The sequence below is a fragment of the Diplotaxodon limnothrissa genome, linkage group LG17 (genome assembly GCF_057381915.1).
Source record: "Diplotaxodon limnothrissa isolate DT_005_m linkage group LG17, D_limnothrissa_male_GT1.1, whole genome shotgun sequence".
In the NCBI taxonomy this organism is placed as follows: domain Eukaryota; kingdom Metazoa; phylum Chordata; class Actinopteri; order Cichliformes; family Cichlidae; genus Diplotaxodon; species Diplotaxodon limnothrissa.
The window spans coordinates 23,313,223-23,329,627 of record NC_140612.1 but is presented as its reverse complement, the minus strand read 5'-3'; the positions used below and the strand labels follow the sequence as shown (position 1 = coordinate 23,329,627).

General features: G+C 41.9%; 2 protein-coding genes across 2 annotated transcripts in view; one reads left to right on the top strand and one right to left on the bottom strand.

Moving 5' to 3' along the window:
• tmem110l (transmembrane protein 110, like) overlaps positions 1–4,251 on the top strand; it is a 20,068-nt gene extending 15,817 nt beyond the window's left edge. The window contains exon 9 of the mRNA XM_085376875.1: positions 3,743–4,251. The gene's annotated coding sequence lies outside the window, so the exon portion shown is untranslated. The remainder of the gene's footprint in view (positions 1–3,742) is intronic.
• itih5 (inter-alpha-trypsin inhibitor heavy chain 5) overlaps positions 1–16,405 on the bottom strand; it is an 18,484-nt gene extending 2,079 nt beyond the window's left edge. Inside the window, exons 1-13 of the mRNA XM_085376873.1 lie at positions 16,191–16,405; positions 16,070–16,114; positions 15,306–15,469; positions 14,199–14,300; positions 12,022–12,302; positions 11,572–11,741; positions 11,183–11,299; positions 7,767–7,938; positions 7,240–7,549; positions 4,870–5,552; positions 4,222–4,275; positions 2,644–2,760; positions 620–997 (exon numbers count right to left, since the gene is read on the bottom strand). Of these exons, the coding sequence (XP_085232999.1) occupies positions 620–997; positions 2,644–2,760; positions 4,222–4,275; positions 4,870–5,552; positions 7,240–7,549; positions 7,767–7,938; positions 11,183–11,299; positions 11,572–11,741; positions 12,022–12,302; positions 14,199–14,300; positions 15,306–15,469; positions 16,070–16,114; positions 16,191–16,304 (2,707 nt within the window). The 5' untranslated portion in view covers positions 16,305–16,405. The remainder of the gene's footprint in view (positions 1–619; positions 998–2,643; positions 2,761–4,221; positions 4,276–4,869; positions 5,553–7,239; positions 7,550–7,766; positions 7,939–11,182; positions 11,300–11,571; positions 11,742–12,021; positions 12,303–14,198; positions 14,301–15,305; positions 15,470–16,069; positions 16,115–16,190) is intronic.

The following is a 16,405-nucleotide window of genomic DNA, read 5'->3' as shown; positions in this document are numbered from 1 at the left end:
ATGCTCAAAGGATAATTCCTCTTGATTTTGGTGACCCCTTGTCCATTATAATCCAGTGTTCTCCTGGGAAGCCTTGGGTCTCAGCATTCATACAAGGCTTTGACATGTACTACGCACCAAGCACACCCTGGACAGTAGCCCTACTACAAAAACCCCTAAGAATGACTCAGAACGTGGCCAAGAGCCCAAGGCATCGATTCAGTCTCTAAATCCTCCACATCCCCAGAGTTTGGTCAAACACACGCCTGTTGTCCAGAGGCCGCACCCCACTAACTCTAACATCCAAACTGACAACAAGCCGGTGGTGGACCTCAGTGACACCAATGGAGATCCCCTGTCCATGCTCCAACAGATTGGAGTTGTATTTTGCAACCCAAGAGAACCTACTCCATTTTAGACAGCGACTTTATAAAGTTGTTCCTGACTGATGAATGTAAAAATGCATGGATTTTGTGAATAATAAATAATCATTTCATATATAGTTACTTAACCAAATATTCATATATTCACTTAAGTCAGTGCTCCAGCCTCCAGAGGTTGAGAACAGTGCTTTAGTATTTATTGATTAGAGTTCTCAGAGCAACACGATTTTACAGATGAATACTCCTTCAACACTCACCTAGCAGACCGTGGCAGTTGTGCGACAGCCCCTTGTTGTTTCCAATGTAGAACCCCAGATGGTCTCTCTGGTAGGGCGCCGGGTTTTTGTACTGATGCAGCAGGATTACGAAGCTTATGTTCCCACCGACCGTCACGGTCACATTCGAATTTCCCACAATGGCCACAGACAGCGCTCCACAGTCCACAGACACAGTAGAGTGGCAGGGCAGAACAATGCGGTCCCGTCCATCCAGAATAACCTTCTTAGGTGTCACCTCGATGTAGGCGCGCTGGGGTTTATCCACCACAATGGTGATAGTGCTGAAGTAAGTACGCTGCTGCTTGTGACTGCCCGGTGGTGCCGGGGCGCCGATGAGCTTACCGTTGACCGTCACACCTGAGAACACAGAACATGTTTTATTAAAGGCATAAATGATTTTTGGTGCCTTTACACCACATTCCAAATTATTATGCAAATTGTGTTTAAGTATCATAAAGATTAAATAAGTAGTTTTTCAATTAAACCCATGGATAGAATTGTGTCTCAGGACTCTTTGTATCACTGAAATCAATCTCTGACATCTATGATCATTAGTTTGCCAGGTGAGCCCAATTAAAGGAAAAACTGCTAAAGAAGGATGTTCCACATTATTAAGCAGACCAGCATTTTCAAGCAATATAGGAAAGAAAAATGATCTCTCTGTTGTTGAAAAGCGTGAACTAGTTAAATGCCTTGGACACGTAATGAAAACCTTAGATATTTCACGAAAACTTAAGCATGATCACCATAATATTAAGAGATTTGTGGCTGAGTCAGAGCACACACGGGCTTTTGCGGATAAAGGCACAACGAAGAAGGTTTCTGCCAGACAAATACATCTCTATTAAGAGAGCAGCTGCTAAAAGGCCATTACAAAGCAGCAAACAGATATTTGAAGCTGCTGGTGCCTCTGGAGCACTGCGAACATCAAGGTGTAGGATCCTCCAGAGACTTGTAGTTGTGCATAAACCTTCTATTCAGCCACCCCTAACCAGTGCTCACAAGCAGAAACGACTGCAGTGGGCCCAGAACTACATGAAGGCTAATTTTCAAACAGTCTTGTTCACTGATGAGTGCAGTGCAACCCTGGATGGTCCAGATGGATGCAGTGGTCGATGGTTGGTGGACGGCCGCCATGTCCCAACAAGGCTGTGTCGTCAGCAAGGAGGTGGTGGAGTCATGTTTTGAGCCTGAATCACGGGGAGAGAGCTGGTCGACCCCTTTAGGCTCCCTGAAGGTGTGAAAATGAGCTCTACAAAGTATGTGGAGTTTCTGACTGACCACTTTCTTCCATGGTAGAAAGAGAAGAACTGTGCCTTCTGCAACACAACCATCTTCATGCAAGACAATGCACCATCTCATGCTACAAGGAATACCTCTGCATCATTGGCTGCTATCGCATAAAAGGAGAGGAACTCATGGTGTGGCCCCCATTCTTCCCTGACCTCAATCCTATTGAGAACCTTTGGAGCATCCTCAAACAAAAAAATACGAGGATGGGAGGCAGTTCACATCCATACATCAGCTCTGGGAGGCTATTCTGACATCCTGCAAAGACATTCAAGTAGAAACTTTCCAAAAACTCACAAGTTCCATGGATACAAGAATTGTAAAACTGCTATCAAATAAAGGGTCCTATGTTAATATGTAATTTGACCTGTTAAGAAGTTTTTGATTGAAATACCTTTTGATTTCAGTGAAATTGATCCACTAATGCTGCAAATTCAACAAATTACCATTTTCAGTTCTCTACAACCTATAAAATGTTTTGAAACTTTGTGTGCATAATAATTTGGAACTGTGCATTTTAAGTTTTATATTTTTGAAAAACACTGTTTTCATTGGCAGTTTTGTTGAGTAACATTTGAATTATACTCTAATGGTTGATGACTCGAAAATTATGCCGACTGTCATTTGAATCGACTATTTAGGAAAAACTGAGAAAAATATCATTTGCATAATAATTTGGAACATGGTGTATAGGGTTTAGTCACAAGTCTTACCAGAGTATTTGTGGTCGGAGACCAGGCCAAGGATGTGTCCAGGCTCGCCATTGATGTTAAAGCACACAGTCAGTTTACTCAGGGGGAACTCAACAACAAAATGGGGGTCACCATCCGCTGTGAGAGGGTTTAACGGGGGAAAAACACAATTAAATGCAATTCACTCATGCAAGAATTATTGGTTCATAAATCTGTTAGGGCAATAAAAAATATTTAGCATTTTCAACACAATTAGATACTGGAGATATGCTGGTAGACTGATAAAATGTACAGAAAAGTTACATAGTTTGTTGTCTGTGAGGGAATGGTCTAAAAGAAGAAAAGGTATCCAGTGACCAGCAGGTCTGTGTGAAAAGGTCAGAGGGGAATGGCCTTGAGGTCAAGGTAACTAAGATTTGAACTCGTCCGAGATTTTTAGTAGATGCACCTATTGTATGAATTTAAAAATTCTGTGTTGCAGTATTCTTCACTTATCACATTCACAAACTTGGGTGTCGACACCAACCGGCCATCCAGGGGGATGACGACAGTAACCAATCAGCCTTTCATGGGTTTTTAATTGAAGAGGTGCTTTAAGAAAAAAATTTTTATTGTGCAACAATGGGTAGCTATGAAATAAGAAGGGGGTAGGACTGTGGCTCAAATGAGAAAATAAGTCATGTTGTGTTAATATTACAGCTGCAGCAAGTTTTGACCATCAGGACTCAAACGTAAATCCTGTATTATTACCGAACCCATCTCAGCTGCACACTTGTAAAGGCTTTTTGACAGCTTGTTGCAGAGTTCTGGTGATATTGTGCTGACAACATCTGTCGACATGCACACAGTGACGTACCAAAGTACTCAAAACTACCTTTAGGGTGCTTCCTGCAGCAAGTGTCTCAAGGACGAAAATTTTGTAATGAGGTGAAAACAAAACAAGCTAAATTATTGCTGCTGGTAAAATGAAAATAAATAATAAAGCTGTAAATTAAAGTATGGTATCTATCAGCATTAAATGACTCTGGGATAAGAAAACCTGTGAAAATAAACAGCAAACTGATGGATGATTTTCTTACATGCGTTTACATCCGTGTGTCTGTCTGTGTATTACTCCTAGGTTAGAGTTTATTTGTTCAACTGGAGTCACCGACAGTTTGCTGAGAACCAACCAAGATGAAGAGGGGAGCAGTGAGATGACAGAGCAACACTAATGACAGGGCTATTAGCCCTCACTAACTGCTTCTGATGAACTTCCCTCTCTTTACTGTAACACATCCACAAACATCCTCTTTCAGACTCCATTAGCACACAGCACTTAAGGTTTAAAATGCCACGTAGTGCCTGTGTTGGCATTTCAATTAGACCCTGTACGTTCTTTCCTCTCTTCAGGTCAGGTTCAGAGGAATCTGTGAACCTCTCGCTGTCTGTGTAATCACTGCCGACATCCAAATTACAGGCTGCCCACACAGAGTGTAGAGCGAGTCTACTATACATTCCCCTTCTTCTGTCTTTTAAGTTGGTGCCATGTCATCACTGCATATATGCTTCCAGTGCCCCCAAAAAAGAAGGGGAAAAGCACAGAAATTCTGGAGTTACCCGATGTCTTGGAGAGGGTGATGAATTTCTTTGTTGGTCTTCTCACAACTTTGCCTAGAAGGAAGAGAAAATTCAGTCTTAGTAACAAACCTGAGAAACTGCTTAATGCCAATTCTTAACGATAACTATGTTTGGATTAACTGTTAGTGTAATGCGGGTTGACAGAAAAGAGACAGTCTGCATGTTCTTACATGAGATAATGGTTTTAATTCCTTTCAAATTTCATCTTCTTTTTGTTTGCTAGTGTAACCTTATTTGCTTCATTTTCTGTTTCATAAATAGCCACAACATGAAACCACCTGCCCAATACTGTGTAACTCCCCATACTGATAAAACAGCTTTCATGAGTTGGGACAAGGATTCAAGCTCCACAGGGGGATGTCCTGTAGTGTTTGGCATTTGGACATTTGCAGTCTTTGGAGTTGCGAGTTGTAGGGTAGGGTTTGTGTGGATGGGGTTGATCCTTGATCAGATCTGAGGTATGGAGAGTTTGGGGGCTAGTTCAATGTCTTGATCATTTTGTTATGGCCCTCCGGCTCCTCCTGAGTAGATTTTGCTTACAGTTTTTAACTAAGAAGATACTCATGAACTCATTAGGCAGACTTTACAGACACCCTGCACCCCCAAACCTGGGAGCCACTACCTTACCGATTGTGTTGCTCTGCGATAAAGCCTGGCTGTTGAGGTCCCTGTCAGGTGTCTGTGGCTCTCTGTCATCTGTGTCTCCTGGCAGCTCATTGGCAGGTGAGGTAGCCTCACCGGCTCCTGGCGTAATGGTGGGCGCTGGGGCCATGGTGCCATCAGTCAGGACTTCAGGCTTCTCCACCGCAATGTTAGTGAGAGGAGTGAGGAAGTGATAGGTCATGGACAGGTTGGTGGCCTGCTGAGTGTGGCCTTCCCTGTCCTTGCTGGTTTGGCTGCGCAGTCGTGAACGCAGCCCCTCTTTGATGCTTAGGAAACCCCACACACGTTCCACGAAGTCTTCTGCTACCGAACCCAAAGCGACTCCTAATTTCTGTGTCGCGTCAGTTCCCAGGGCTCTGACGCCCGTCGCCATTGCAGAAGTGGCTAACTTCACATGCTTCTCTGTATCTATCTGCCGGTTTCGCAGTGGTACGTCTGTCTCGAGTATGATGCTCTTATCGTTGTTACTGGCAGTGACCTGCACGTGGAGAGATTCTGCGCTTTCGTTTGTGAGCTTGCCGGCAACGACGATCTCAGAGCCATTGAAGTAGTTGGTGAAAAGATTCTGAGTGACGTACTGGACGGAGTTCTCCGTGTAGTTGATTCTTATGTCAGACAGCAGAGGAGTTCCGATTTCATTATAGAACCTAGAAAGAAACACAAATATATGAAGAGTTTCAGTTGAATGAAAGAAAAGCTGAAAGGAGATCAATCAAATTAGCTCAGTCAGGCATTAGTTGGACAAACAACTAAATGTGCAGTGTTCTTTTTGGCAACTTTAACATTATATAAAAGTTATAAAGTATAAAAGTTTTAATATTATAGATTATTAATTGGTGAACATCTGATAAGCAGTAAAGCTGGGTTTTGCTTGCCCAGCAGAGTCCAGTAGTAATACTAACACATTAACACAGTTCTAACATTAAAAATTCTATCAAGCATGTTTTTCACTATATAATTTTACACATTGTGCATAGAGTTTCCAAACCTGCATTTGCTTGTTCAGTGTCACCACGAGAGAGGTGATCAGTGTCAGAAAAAGAAGGGTCTTATAGTATACTTCCTCATCTTGTTTATTCAAATAAGCCACCTTCCGGCCATAAACTCCCTTGTCTAACCCCTTAAGCTGTTGCCACCCCACTTCAGAGTTCCTGCGGCCTGTCATTGTCGTCACGTCACAGCAAACCTCCTCACCTCCTGATGAATATGTTTGTTCAAGCAGATCAGGGGCTATTATCTTTGGAGTCTGTCTGTTAACCCCTCGTACATACTCAGACGCAGGTTTCACAACACACAAACACACACATTCCTGCTCAACTGAACAAACACCTCGTGTGTCTGAGTGCGGAAGAGAGAGGGAGAAGAGGACCATGCGTCAAGGATAGGAAAAAAAAGAGCTCAGAGAGAGAGTTGATTAAAGACGTCTTTTGTCAGCACCGTCACATTTGCGGTCGTGGTTCCCTCATAGGTCGATGAGAGACGCACGGGCATATCAGAGCGGGAGAAGGGAGGAATTAAGGACAGCTAATTGCTTAATAAGAATGAGATTATAAATTTATGAAGGTGAAGGGCACTGGGTAGTAATCGTTTATTGAAAGTAAGAATTACTTAATCATACATCTCAATGTTCGTCTTGAATTTTTTGTGTTGTTTTGTGATAAAATGCCCATGTCATTCAGGTCAGGGTTGTCTAAGGAGCTTGGATAGAAAGAGACTAATTCTCAACAGTTAATCTTATAGATGGATTACAGTCATAAAAAGGCTTCAGACCTGCTTTTTAAACCAGTTTACGGTCAGTTAAATTCCAGCAAAGACTGGTTAAAAATTAGTTTTCCTTTGTTTCCTTGGTTTGAAAACGAGTCAGTGTTAGTTGACCTTTAGACCAGTTTTAGATCAGTGTAAGGCTGACAGCCATCAGACTGTCAAGTAAAAACCAGACTAAAGCCAAGTACCAGACCTTCAGAGTTTAGACCTTCTCCCCAAATTTAATGTTGAACCTTTTGGACCAATTTTAGACTAAAAGAAGACCAGGCTAATTGTGGTATAGTTTCAATTTAACAACAAGACAGACTTCAGACTAGCCTCACACCTAATTTAGATCTCATCCAGACTACATGTTCAAACCAGTTTCCGACCAGTTACTTACCCCCTAACACTAAGCCATGTCAGAGTCCTTTTGCAGCGGTTTTAGATCATAGTGTCAAATAATCTTAAGCGAATTTTAGACACATTAAAATAAGCTTCCTTAAATTCTCTCATCTTCATTAGCAAAATGGGGCTCATTGCCCCGTAAATATCAACTGTAGCCTATAAGGTGTCATGTCAAAGCCATACCCTTTGAGCATGGCGCTTGCGTCAGCCTCCTCATTGATGCGTCTCATCATCCCGCAATTTTCCAGAGCCATACGCTCCAGCAGTCGGTAGTCCACATCATTACCAATCCCAATTGTGAAGATGCAGAATTTTTCCTGCACAGCTGAGCGAGTGTTCCCCAGGATCGCCACGGACTGGATCTCTCCGACAGTGGGCCGCCCGTCTGTCAGGAAAATAATGAGCGAGACGCTGTTCGGGCTGCTGTCAGGGCCCAAGAGGTAGTCTCGAAGCAGAGACGAGCCGGTCCGGATGGCGCCATCGATGTTGGTGCCTACAGTGAAGGGACATCACTAGGTTTACATCTCAGGTTATGGAAACACAGTGACTGAGCTAAACTTTAATATGTTTACTGTCCTTATTAAACACTCACTTTTCCCACTTTAAGTCTACAACAACATCTATTTATCAGCAAAGAAGGTCACTGCTGTTATTAAAGGCAGTTTTACTTCAAGTCTTCAAAAGGACAAGACAAAGACGAACCGTCTCACCTCCAGTGGGCGCCAGCATGTAAATAAACTTCTTGGCGTCCCTGATATTGAGGGGGGTCACTGGCACGAGACGATTTGGCTGCCAAACTTTGATCTTATTGGAGAAGCTGATAAAGTTAAAGTTATCGCCGGGCCGCAGGTCCCTCAGGATGGTGAAGAGGGCATCTTTAGTCTGGGAGACGGGAAATAAAAAATCACAAGACAGTAAACATCTTTGATGTTTGAGTGTCTCTGTTTTGTCAAAGATTCACGAATTCATGCAGAATAAAGACCCTCAAAATAAATAATTTACTGCAGCGCTCAGACTGTTTAAATGAAACTTTTTGCTTTTCCTGTCTTTAGGTATTAATGTTTGTAATTTTGGCAGATTTTCCTTGATATCTTTGCCCTTCCTGGCTTTTCCATTTCATATTTAGTGGCAATCAAAATATTATCAGTTTCTTTCAGCATTCTCTTTTTATGGATTTAAAATTAAATAAAACTTCAGTTTTTAATTTATATTTTCTGATCGTGAGCCAGCATAATATTGAGTTACATATTCAAACCCACATCTTTTCTGTGTTTTTCTACTGAATATTTTTTTTATCCTTATTACAGTGACGAATTTCAGATTGAATTTGCAGGTGGAACTCGTGGTGAAACAGTCATGTTCACAGTAATTCTGTGCTATTTTCGAGCCTGTGTCAGTATTTGCTTTAGGTTATCTTAGGTTAAGTTGAACCTGCATTCCTGCTCATTGTATTGTAAAGTGCAAGGGTTGGAAGCAAACACTCAAAACATCTATCAGCACCAACCCCATCCCAACAATCACTGTGAAGCGTTTCTTTTCATCATCCCTTGAAAGAAAACAAGGTTTGTTTGTTACCTGATTTCTTTATTTGCTTTAATTGCCAAAATAAAATTCTGTCATTGTTTCCACTGTGGTATGTTTCTTTACGGATAAAAACACTACACGTGTATACATACAATAGCTTTGGACATTTCTGGATTTACAGACAGAACATTTTCCAGTGGTGACATGTAGTTCATGTGTAAAGTGCTATTTGCTAGGTCTTGAACTCGAATGTTTGGAGCTCTTTCTTCTAAGTAATTAGCATTTTATCCCGCAGTGGTAATGTTTTCTGTCTTATCTACTCAAAATTTGACCGACAGAGCATAAAAGTTGATGAATACATAAACTTCAGATACTTGCTGTTGATGTGGAACCATTGAATTTAAATGTACCATAAAACTTGATACCATATTCTGTCAGATCTTTACAGAACATGCTACTTCTTCATATTTAAGTACAGGGGAAATAAGAAATAAGAGTTATTTGGAGACAAAACTTCCTGCTTTTCCGTGTTGAATCCTCATCTTCAGATCTGCAAAAATGAGCAGATGAGAGATATATGATTTGCTGCTGAGGAGCTTCTTAGATGTCTATATGGGGTGTATACTGCAGGGGTCAGAACCACAGATTGACCTTCACTGAAAAACCTCTATTGTGCAGCCACATCAAAACACACTCGTTGTTCTGTTCCTGCAGCCCACTTGGGGCTGCTGTTGGTGGGGAGAGGGATCAGAGGGTCGAGGGTACTGTTGTCCAGAAAGTTCCATTACCCCATAGACTCTGACTTCCTCCCTCACAGTTTCCACTTTTCTCTCTCAGTGAAAATCTGTTTTTCACTTTCTCTCCTCTTTTCTGTTTCATGGCAGCTGCAAAGATCAGCTCTGGCTGAGGGGATTATCGTGCTACAGCAGATGGAGGAAAAGGTCTGATATTGATATTCCAGTGTGGGCGTGAGGAGGTGGGGGTGTCACATTTCCTATCCAGTGCAGCTTTTAAAATTCAACTTTAAAACAGGGAAAGAGCCTCATAAAGGAAGAGAGGTGGTCAGAAAATGTAGATTTCCTCAGATTCCTTTAGGAGAAGGGTTCGTGTCCAGGACCTCTGCTCCAGGGTGGAACTTTTGGGTAACACTCTAATGTGAAAATACACCAAGCTTATGAGCCTAGTGTAAATGTAAGCTGTCCAAATCCAAACTCACAATGTGTAGCAGGAAAAGCCTGCTCACTGGTAACAGGAAAATTCAAGAGCGAACCCTTCAGTTAACAAACGAAGCACATTAAAGTTGGAAAACAGGCAGGTGCTAAGCTGTAAACACACTAACACTGGAAAAGAAATTTCCCTGCTTACACACTCTGGACCTCTAGTCTTTACTTATTTATTTAACTCCAAAACCCACACACAAAATATGCTTGCTGTGTTTTTATTTTTTGTGTGGTCCAGTCAATCACTGCAAGGGTGATTGAGGTCTTGAAGGTGGAGCACTGTAGAAAATAGGGCTGAATTTTACATACGTACATATAGATCCTGTGGGACTGCCAGATACAGATGGACAAAAAGGTGGTGACTAACCAACCAGACATAGTGGTGGTAGACAAACAGAAGAAGGTGGCCGTAGTGATAGCTGTAGCGGTTCTGAATGACAGCAACATCAGGAACGAGGAACACGAGAAACCTGAGAAATCACCAAGGGCTCAGAGAAGAGCTTCAGAAGATGTGGAGGGTGAAGGTAACAGTGGTCGCCGTGGTAATCGGAGCACTAGGTGCAGTGAGTCCCAAGCTAGGCGAGTGGCTCCAGCAGATCCCAGGAGTAACATCGGAGATCTCTGTCCAGAAGAGCGCAGTCCGAGGAACAGCCAAGATACTGCGCAGGGCCCTCAAGCTCCCAGCCTCTGGTAGAGGACCCGAGCTTGCAGGGTAGACCGCACGCATGGGCGAGAGGGGAAATTCTTATACCGCCCCTCGCTTGTCATGGATAACGTCATGGTGGCTATTGACAAATACATAGAAACTGATGGGCAGCAGTGTGGAAAATAAGGCAAAATAAATTAGGACTTGGTACTTGACTAGATGTTGCTTGACATGTTTCTACCATCCCTACTAAATTCAGCACCCTTAGAAACACCAACAGGAAGTGACTAATCAAAATGGAAAGAACCACTCCCATGATTTTGTCATCCCCTTTTCTTTCCCTAGCCATACTACCATTTTTTCCCCCTTTTTAATTTTGGAAGGAAGAAATTTGCTCAGATTAGGCAGAAAGGTACCATAAAGTACCACTCCGTTTACCATCCATTTCCCAACTCAAGATCTCAGTTTCATCATGATCTTTGTCAGTGTCGCATCGTTTGCTCAGAAACCCATCTACTGGTACAAAAGACATTTGACAGCCTTAAAGTAAATTGAATTACATTTTTGTTCCTGCACAGTTTATTTTCCTTCTGTTGTTGATTATCCTAACATTAATCACGGAACACGCTGCAGATTCATTTTAATGGTAGTTTTACAGCTGCCATAAATTAAGGAAAAAATGCATTAGTATTCTGCTGTTTGATGCAATAGTTTTCTTTCGGGTATATTGCAATACCTGTCTTATCTTAGTCCCCAACATGGAGGCGCTGGTGTCGATCACAAACACCACGTTCTTAGGCACAGCAGGAAGGTCTTTGGGGGCAAAGTAGTGGACGAAATGGCCGTTCAAAACCTGAGAAACAAAGACAGACGTGCAGCAGCCAGTGAGATCGGTTGCAGTTGTAGTTCTGCTCCGAAGACAGACAGGAGTTTGGCAGTGACATGAGGCTGGTGGCAGGAGGCCAGAGAAAAGAATGACTAACAGGTGGGTGGATAAACGTTGCTGGATGGGAAATCTGCAAGCATGCATGTAGTATATAACAATTATTGTCGCTGAGTTGTTTTTTTCATGAAAACTTTTGGCCCTGTCTGTGTTTATTAAGCACATTTGAGATGTTCTTTCACCTGAATGTCTCCGATCCCCATGTCTCTTTGAACATCATAGCGGATCACGAAGTCTCCCAGGATGCCACTGGTGGTGATCTTTGCCTGTTGGATGATGTTGGGGCTGAAGGTGATCTTGCAGACGTTCTTTTCGTTTTTGATCACAGTGGTGATGGGAAGCTCAGGTTTGGCTGGAGCACAAAGACAGGAAATGCTTTAACAGGGATCAAGAACCGGAGATTTTATAACAGTAAATCTAAACTGGTGACCTCTCCACATTTTATGGACTACAAAGACTACAAAGACCAGCCCTACTTGATTTTTTTCTACTATTTATCGAGAGTTCTTTATGCCATTAAGCTTTATTAGTTTGATTTTTGTTTTGTGTTGTCTATATGCTGTTGGAACTTAAATAACAGTCTTAACTTTTAACTTCCCAAAGATTTTGCACAGTACTCAATATCTATGAACCTGGTATGTTTGGTGGCTTAGGAGCAGTTGCAGTGTTGGCGGCGGCGTTGCTCTTGCCGTTCCGGAGCGGCAGCACCTCCAGGTCCGTGATGGGGGAATGGTCAACGATGGTGACGTCTAGGCTGAGGCGGCTGACCAGCTGCATGGGCCGGAGGCTGGTCACGTGTTCGTAGCGTCCTAGCCGGCGCTGTAGAAGTTCCTCGTATGTCAGAAGGAAGACCGCCCGGTTTCGACCAGGTATTTTAGCCGCCATTCTGAACACCTCCACTTCTGGCTCTGGACTGGAGAGGAGAGGAGGCAGTCAAAGAAAGTAAGAGGATGAAGTGGAATAAACTGCAAAATTACAGTTACTTACCTGTTAAATTAAAGCACAGTAATGACAGCTAGACGTGCAGCAATAAACAGTTATTTTACAGTCTGCTTACTGTAATCTACAACAGCAGCTCAATGTAAAAAAAAATAATAATAAAGTACTGTGATGCATAGAATCTAAGTTTTACAGTATAATGTGGATAATTGCCCCATTGCCACACAGTTTAGTGATTCAATTGTGCTCTATCAGCAGTCAATGGTCCTGAACTATGACAATATATCAGCTTTTGTGCATTTCCTCTACTTCCACCATTACATAGTAATAAAAAATACTACTCCCGGTCATGGTGGCTCAGTTAGTGATCTGAAGATGCTATGCAGAGTTTGCAGGTCTGCAGCTGTGGAGCAGTGCGTGGGTGCAGTATCAAAATTATATGGAACAACTAATAACGTGGGCTGGTCTTGTTTATGTTTGTGCTGTTGGTCCCTTAGCTTAGCTCCTGATGCAAGGCAGATATTACTCATGCCAGACAACAAGCTTCTTTGTAAAGTGTTAAAACCAATGAAAACTCTCGACTAGATATTCTTGTGTGGGCTTTTTGATCTTTGACATTTGTTTTAACATGTCTTCCTGCTTGTGCTGAACGCTGTTGTTCCACTTCCTTCTTAGTCACCATCAAATAAAGCCATCGCTGTTGAGCCATGCACTGTCAGCTTTTTGGAGAATGACATGCAAGTGCATCCCTGCATCCTCTACGTCAGTTAACTCTGCACAATCCCTCTCTGTGTAGCCAGAAACAAATGTGGGGACCATAAATTCAACCAACCAATTTCCACAGTGAGAAATTCATCAGAGATACACAACCATTAACCTAAAAACCCAGAATAACAACAACTTAAACCTTTACATTCACAGAACACTGTATAATGCTATAATACCAAAGTTTCCTGTAATCATGAAAAACAGTACATTACATTACATGATATTGGAAGAAAGTCAAGAATAAACATGGCATGTGAAAAAAAAAGAGATAAAGCTGTAGTGTGCTTTGGGGGAAATAACTTGTTTATGGTTTATGTTTGGAGCTTTGCACAAGCTAAATGATTTATTATATTTGGAGTTTGCAATCTCTGAAATGAATTTGCTAAATGGAGCTAATTTAAAGTTTATGAGGTTTTGAAATCTTGCAGATTTTCAATTTTTTGGAGTTCTTGTACTTGGTATTTAGAAATTGTCTAATTGTCTAAATTTTATTGAAACTGCCTGCAGTTATATTTGCTTTTAGCCTTTTTTTTATGTTGCACATTAACTGCCATGCATCTCAAATGAATGGGAAGATTAAGTTTTCTTGACCATGCCCCTATGTATTGAAATAATAACTGAGCAGCTTTAGATAGATGAGGGAAGGAGCATTACAGCAGTTAATGAAGGTGGATGATTTTTTTGAAAGAGGTGGAGCAGCAAAGCAAACAGTCCAAGTGGTGATATCACTAAATTGGACTCACTGCTTCCAAATAATCTCACATTTTTCCTTCAGCCCCGTCCTTCTTTGCCTGCTTAATCTATTTACAGTAGAGTCTGTGACTCACAGAATGACATTTAATGAAATGTCACTTTTCTGCATGGCAGTTCTAAATGGTATGATGTCACTTCTCCCATGTGTCACTTCTTGGGGCACAATTTATGCCTGAGGAGAGACGATCATTACAGCCTTTGTGCCCGCACACACTAACACATGTTCACCCTTTGTGCTTGTAGGGGTAGAAGGATTTTTAGATGGGATGCTATCAATCTGTAATTCGGAGGACGCGGCCACACAGTTAAGTTCAAACTGGCGCACAGACACCTGTTCATCCTCTCTTACCTTGCATCACCTGGCTCCTTCGTCCCAGATTTTCCTCTCTCCTGTTTGACCCTCTTCTCCTTCGGCTTGACCTCGCTCTGGTAGACACGCCCCCCAATGATCCTGGTGTGTTGGGGTCAAAGGTTGAGAATTAGTGGTGCTCACGTTCACGAGCACCTATTGTTACAGTTTAACTAGGATTTTCTTGGACAAAGGACAGAATTTGTTTGCAGAAATCATGTTTTCAGCTGTTTACGGAGTCCAGTGCTGAAAATAAGTGAGCTAATCTGTGTGTGTGTGTGTGTGTGTGCATTTATGAGTGTGTGTGCATTAAAGCTCACCCTTTCCTGTCAACATATGCAAAGAAATGGAAAGATCATAAAACCTTCCAGCCCTGAAATCCTTTTGGAAACATAAAATATCTTCCACAACATCCAAAAACTGCTTCAGTCAAACAAATAAATGAATGCATATAAAAATCTAATTTTAACTGAGTTCTGTTACTTGCTAACAGTTATACATGTGATCATTAGTGATATCTATTGGAATCTGATTCACCATGTCAATTCAGTAATTAAAATAGTGACGTGAGTGCAGATAACACTGAATATTTGCTCCAAATGCCTTCCACTTCTGCCACATTTGGTCTTGACTGATAACCTTAACTCAGGTTGATTCTGGATGCTTTATTTCAGCCACAGGTGGACTTCATATAGGCCAAATGCCTAGTGTGTCAAGACATTTTAACCACATCTCACAGCCCATGAAACTTCTGCCAACTGAGACTTAAGCACCAAATTTAGACTTTCACAAGTCCAACTATGTTTGCTATCTATAGAACCAATCAATGTCATTCTAAAAGAACAATGTGAAAGACAGCAAGATGATTAAAAGGATAAAAGAAAGAATATGTCTTTTTAAAATCGCCAAAAAATCCCAGAACGCAGAATCACTCACAATAAGCTGGGAGAGAGTTATGTGGCTTCAAGAGAAAATATAGATTTAAAGATGTGTAGAATCGAGATTTAAAAATCTAAATCACCAGCTTTATTCCCTTTATCAGTCTATTAAGTCATTAACTAATAATTCTGTCCACCATCCTATTAAGATGACCTGTGTGGCTCTTACATGGTGAAGTTGGAGATGTAGGCATTAGCGGGGATTTGAAACTGAAAGACGCCCTCACTAGCGGCGGGGTAGCGGTTGAGCAAGGAGCAGTACACCGCGGTGAAAGCGTAGCGGGAGATGATCGTGGTCTTGATGGAGAGTTCCTGGATGTGAGGTTTGGTCTCCTACAAAGTAAAAGTAAAAAAAAAGAAAGAAAAAGAAAGAAGAAGAAGTAATAACGACAACACTAAAACATGCACCGGTGGCGCTTTGGCTAAATTTGGCAAGATTTTACGGAGAGCTGCTGTGATCACCGATAGTTATTCATCACTTCAGTTTTCATCCCAACGAAAGCTAGAACTCCAAATTTACACTGACTCAATACTGAGAGGAATTCGTGCTCGTGAGCTAAGATCCAGGCCATGACATATACTTTGGCACGTCTGCGCGCTTGGCAGTCCTATGCGTTCCGCCCAACGTGCAGAGGTTCAGAGTGACAAAATCAACTTCTAAATAACTAAAAGTAGGTCATGCATTCTATTACAGTGTTTGTTACAAAATCCTCAACTCTCAGGTAAAGTGACAAATGAACAGATTTAAGACAGAACGATAAGATAAAGTATTTCTTCTCATATTTGATCATTTTGAAATAAAGAATTTAAATTATAATTTAAATCCACACGAGGCTGCTCTTCATCCCACCCACCCCCTCCAATCCTCCAAAATAATACATTAAAAAAATGCATAAACACGCAATATCTCAGTAACTGAAACAGCTGTTTTACCTTGGTTATTATAGTTTTCACCTGGCGAGGGACCCTGCGCGGTGCCTGGAGACAAAAACATCATCAGAAGACGAAATATTGACAACCAAAAGCTCAAACACGTCTCCTTTAACAATCTTACAATGTCTAAACCAAAGTCCGCCAAATCAACATCATCTTCAAGTTCAGAGTCCTCCAGTTGTCCCAGTAAAGTCCCGCTGAAGCTCAGCAGCAGCGTCAGCAGCGTCACCAGCATCTTGCAGTTCCTCTACTTCAAAACTCGTTAAAAAGATGAATGAGGCATCATCTCCCGCTGCGGAGCGTGCCCGAGTCCCAGTCCAGACCCGAATGACCGGA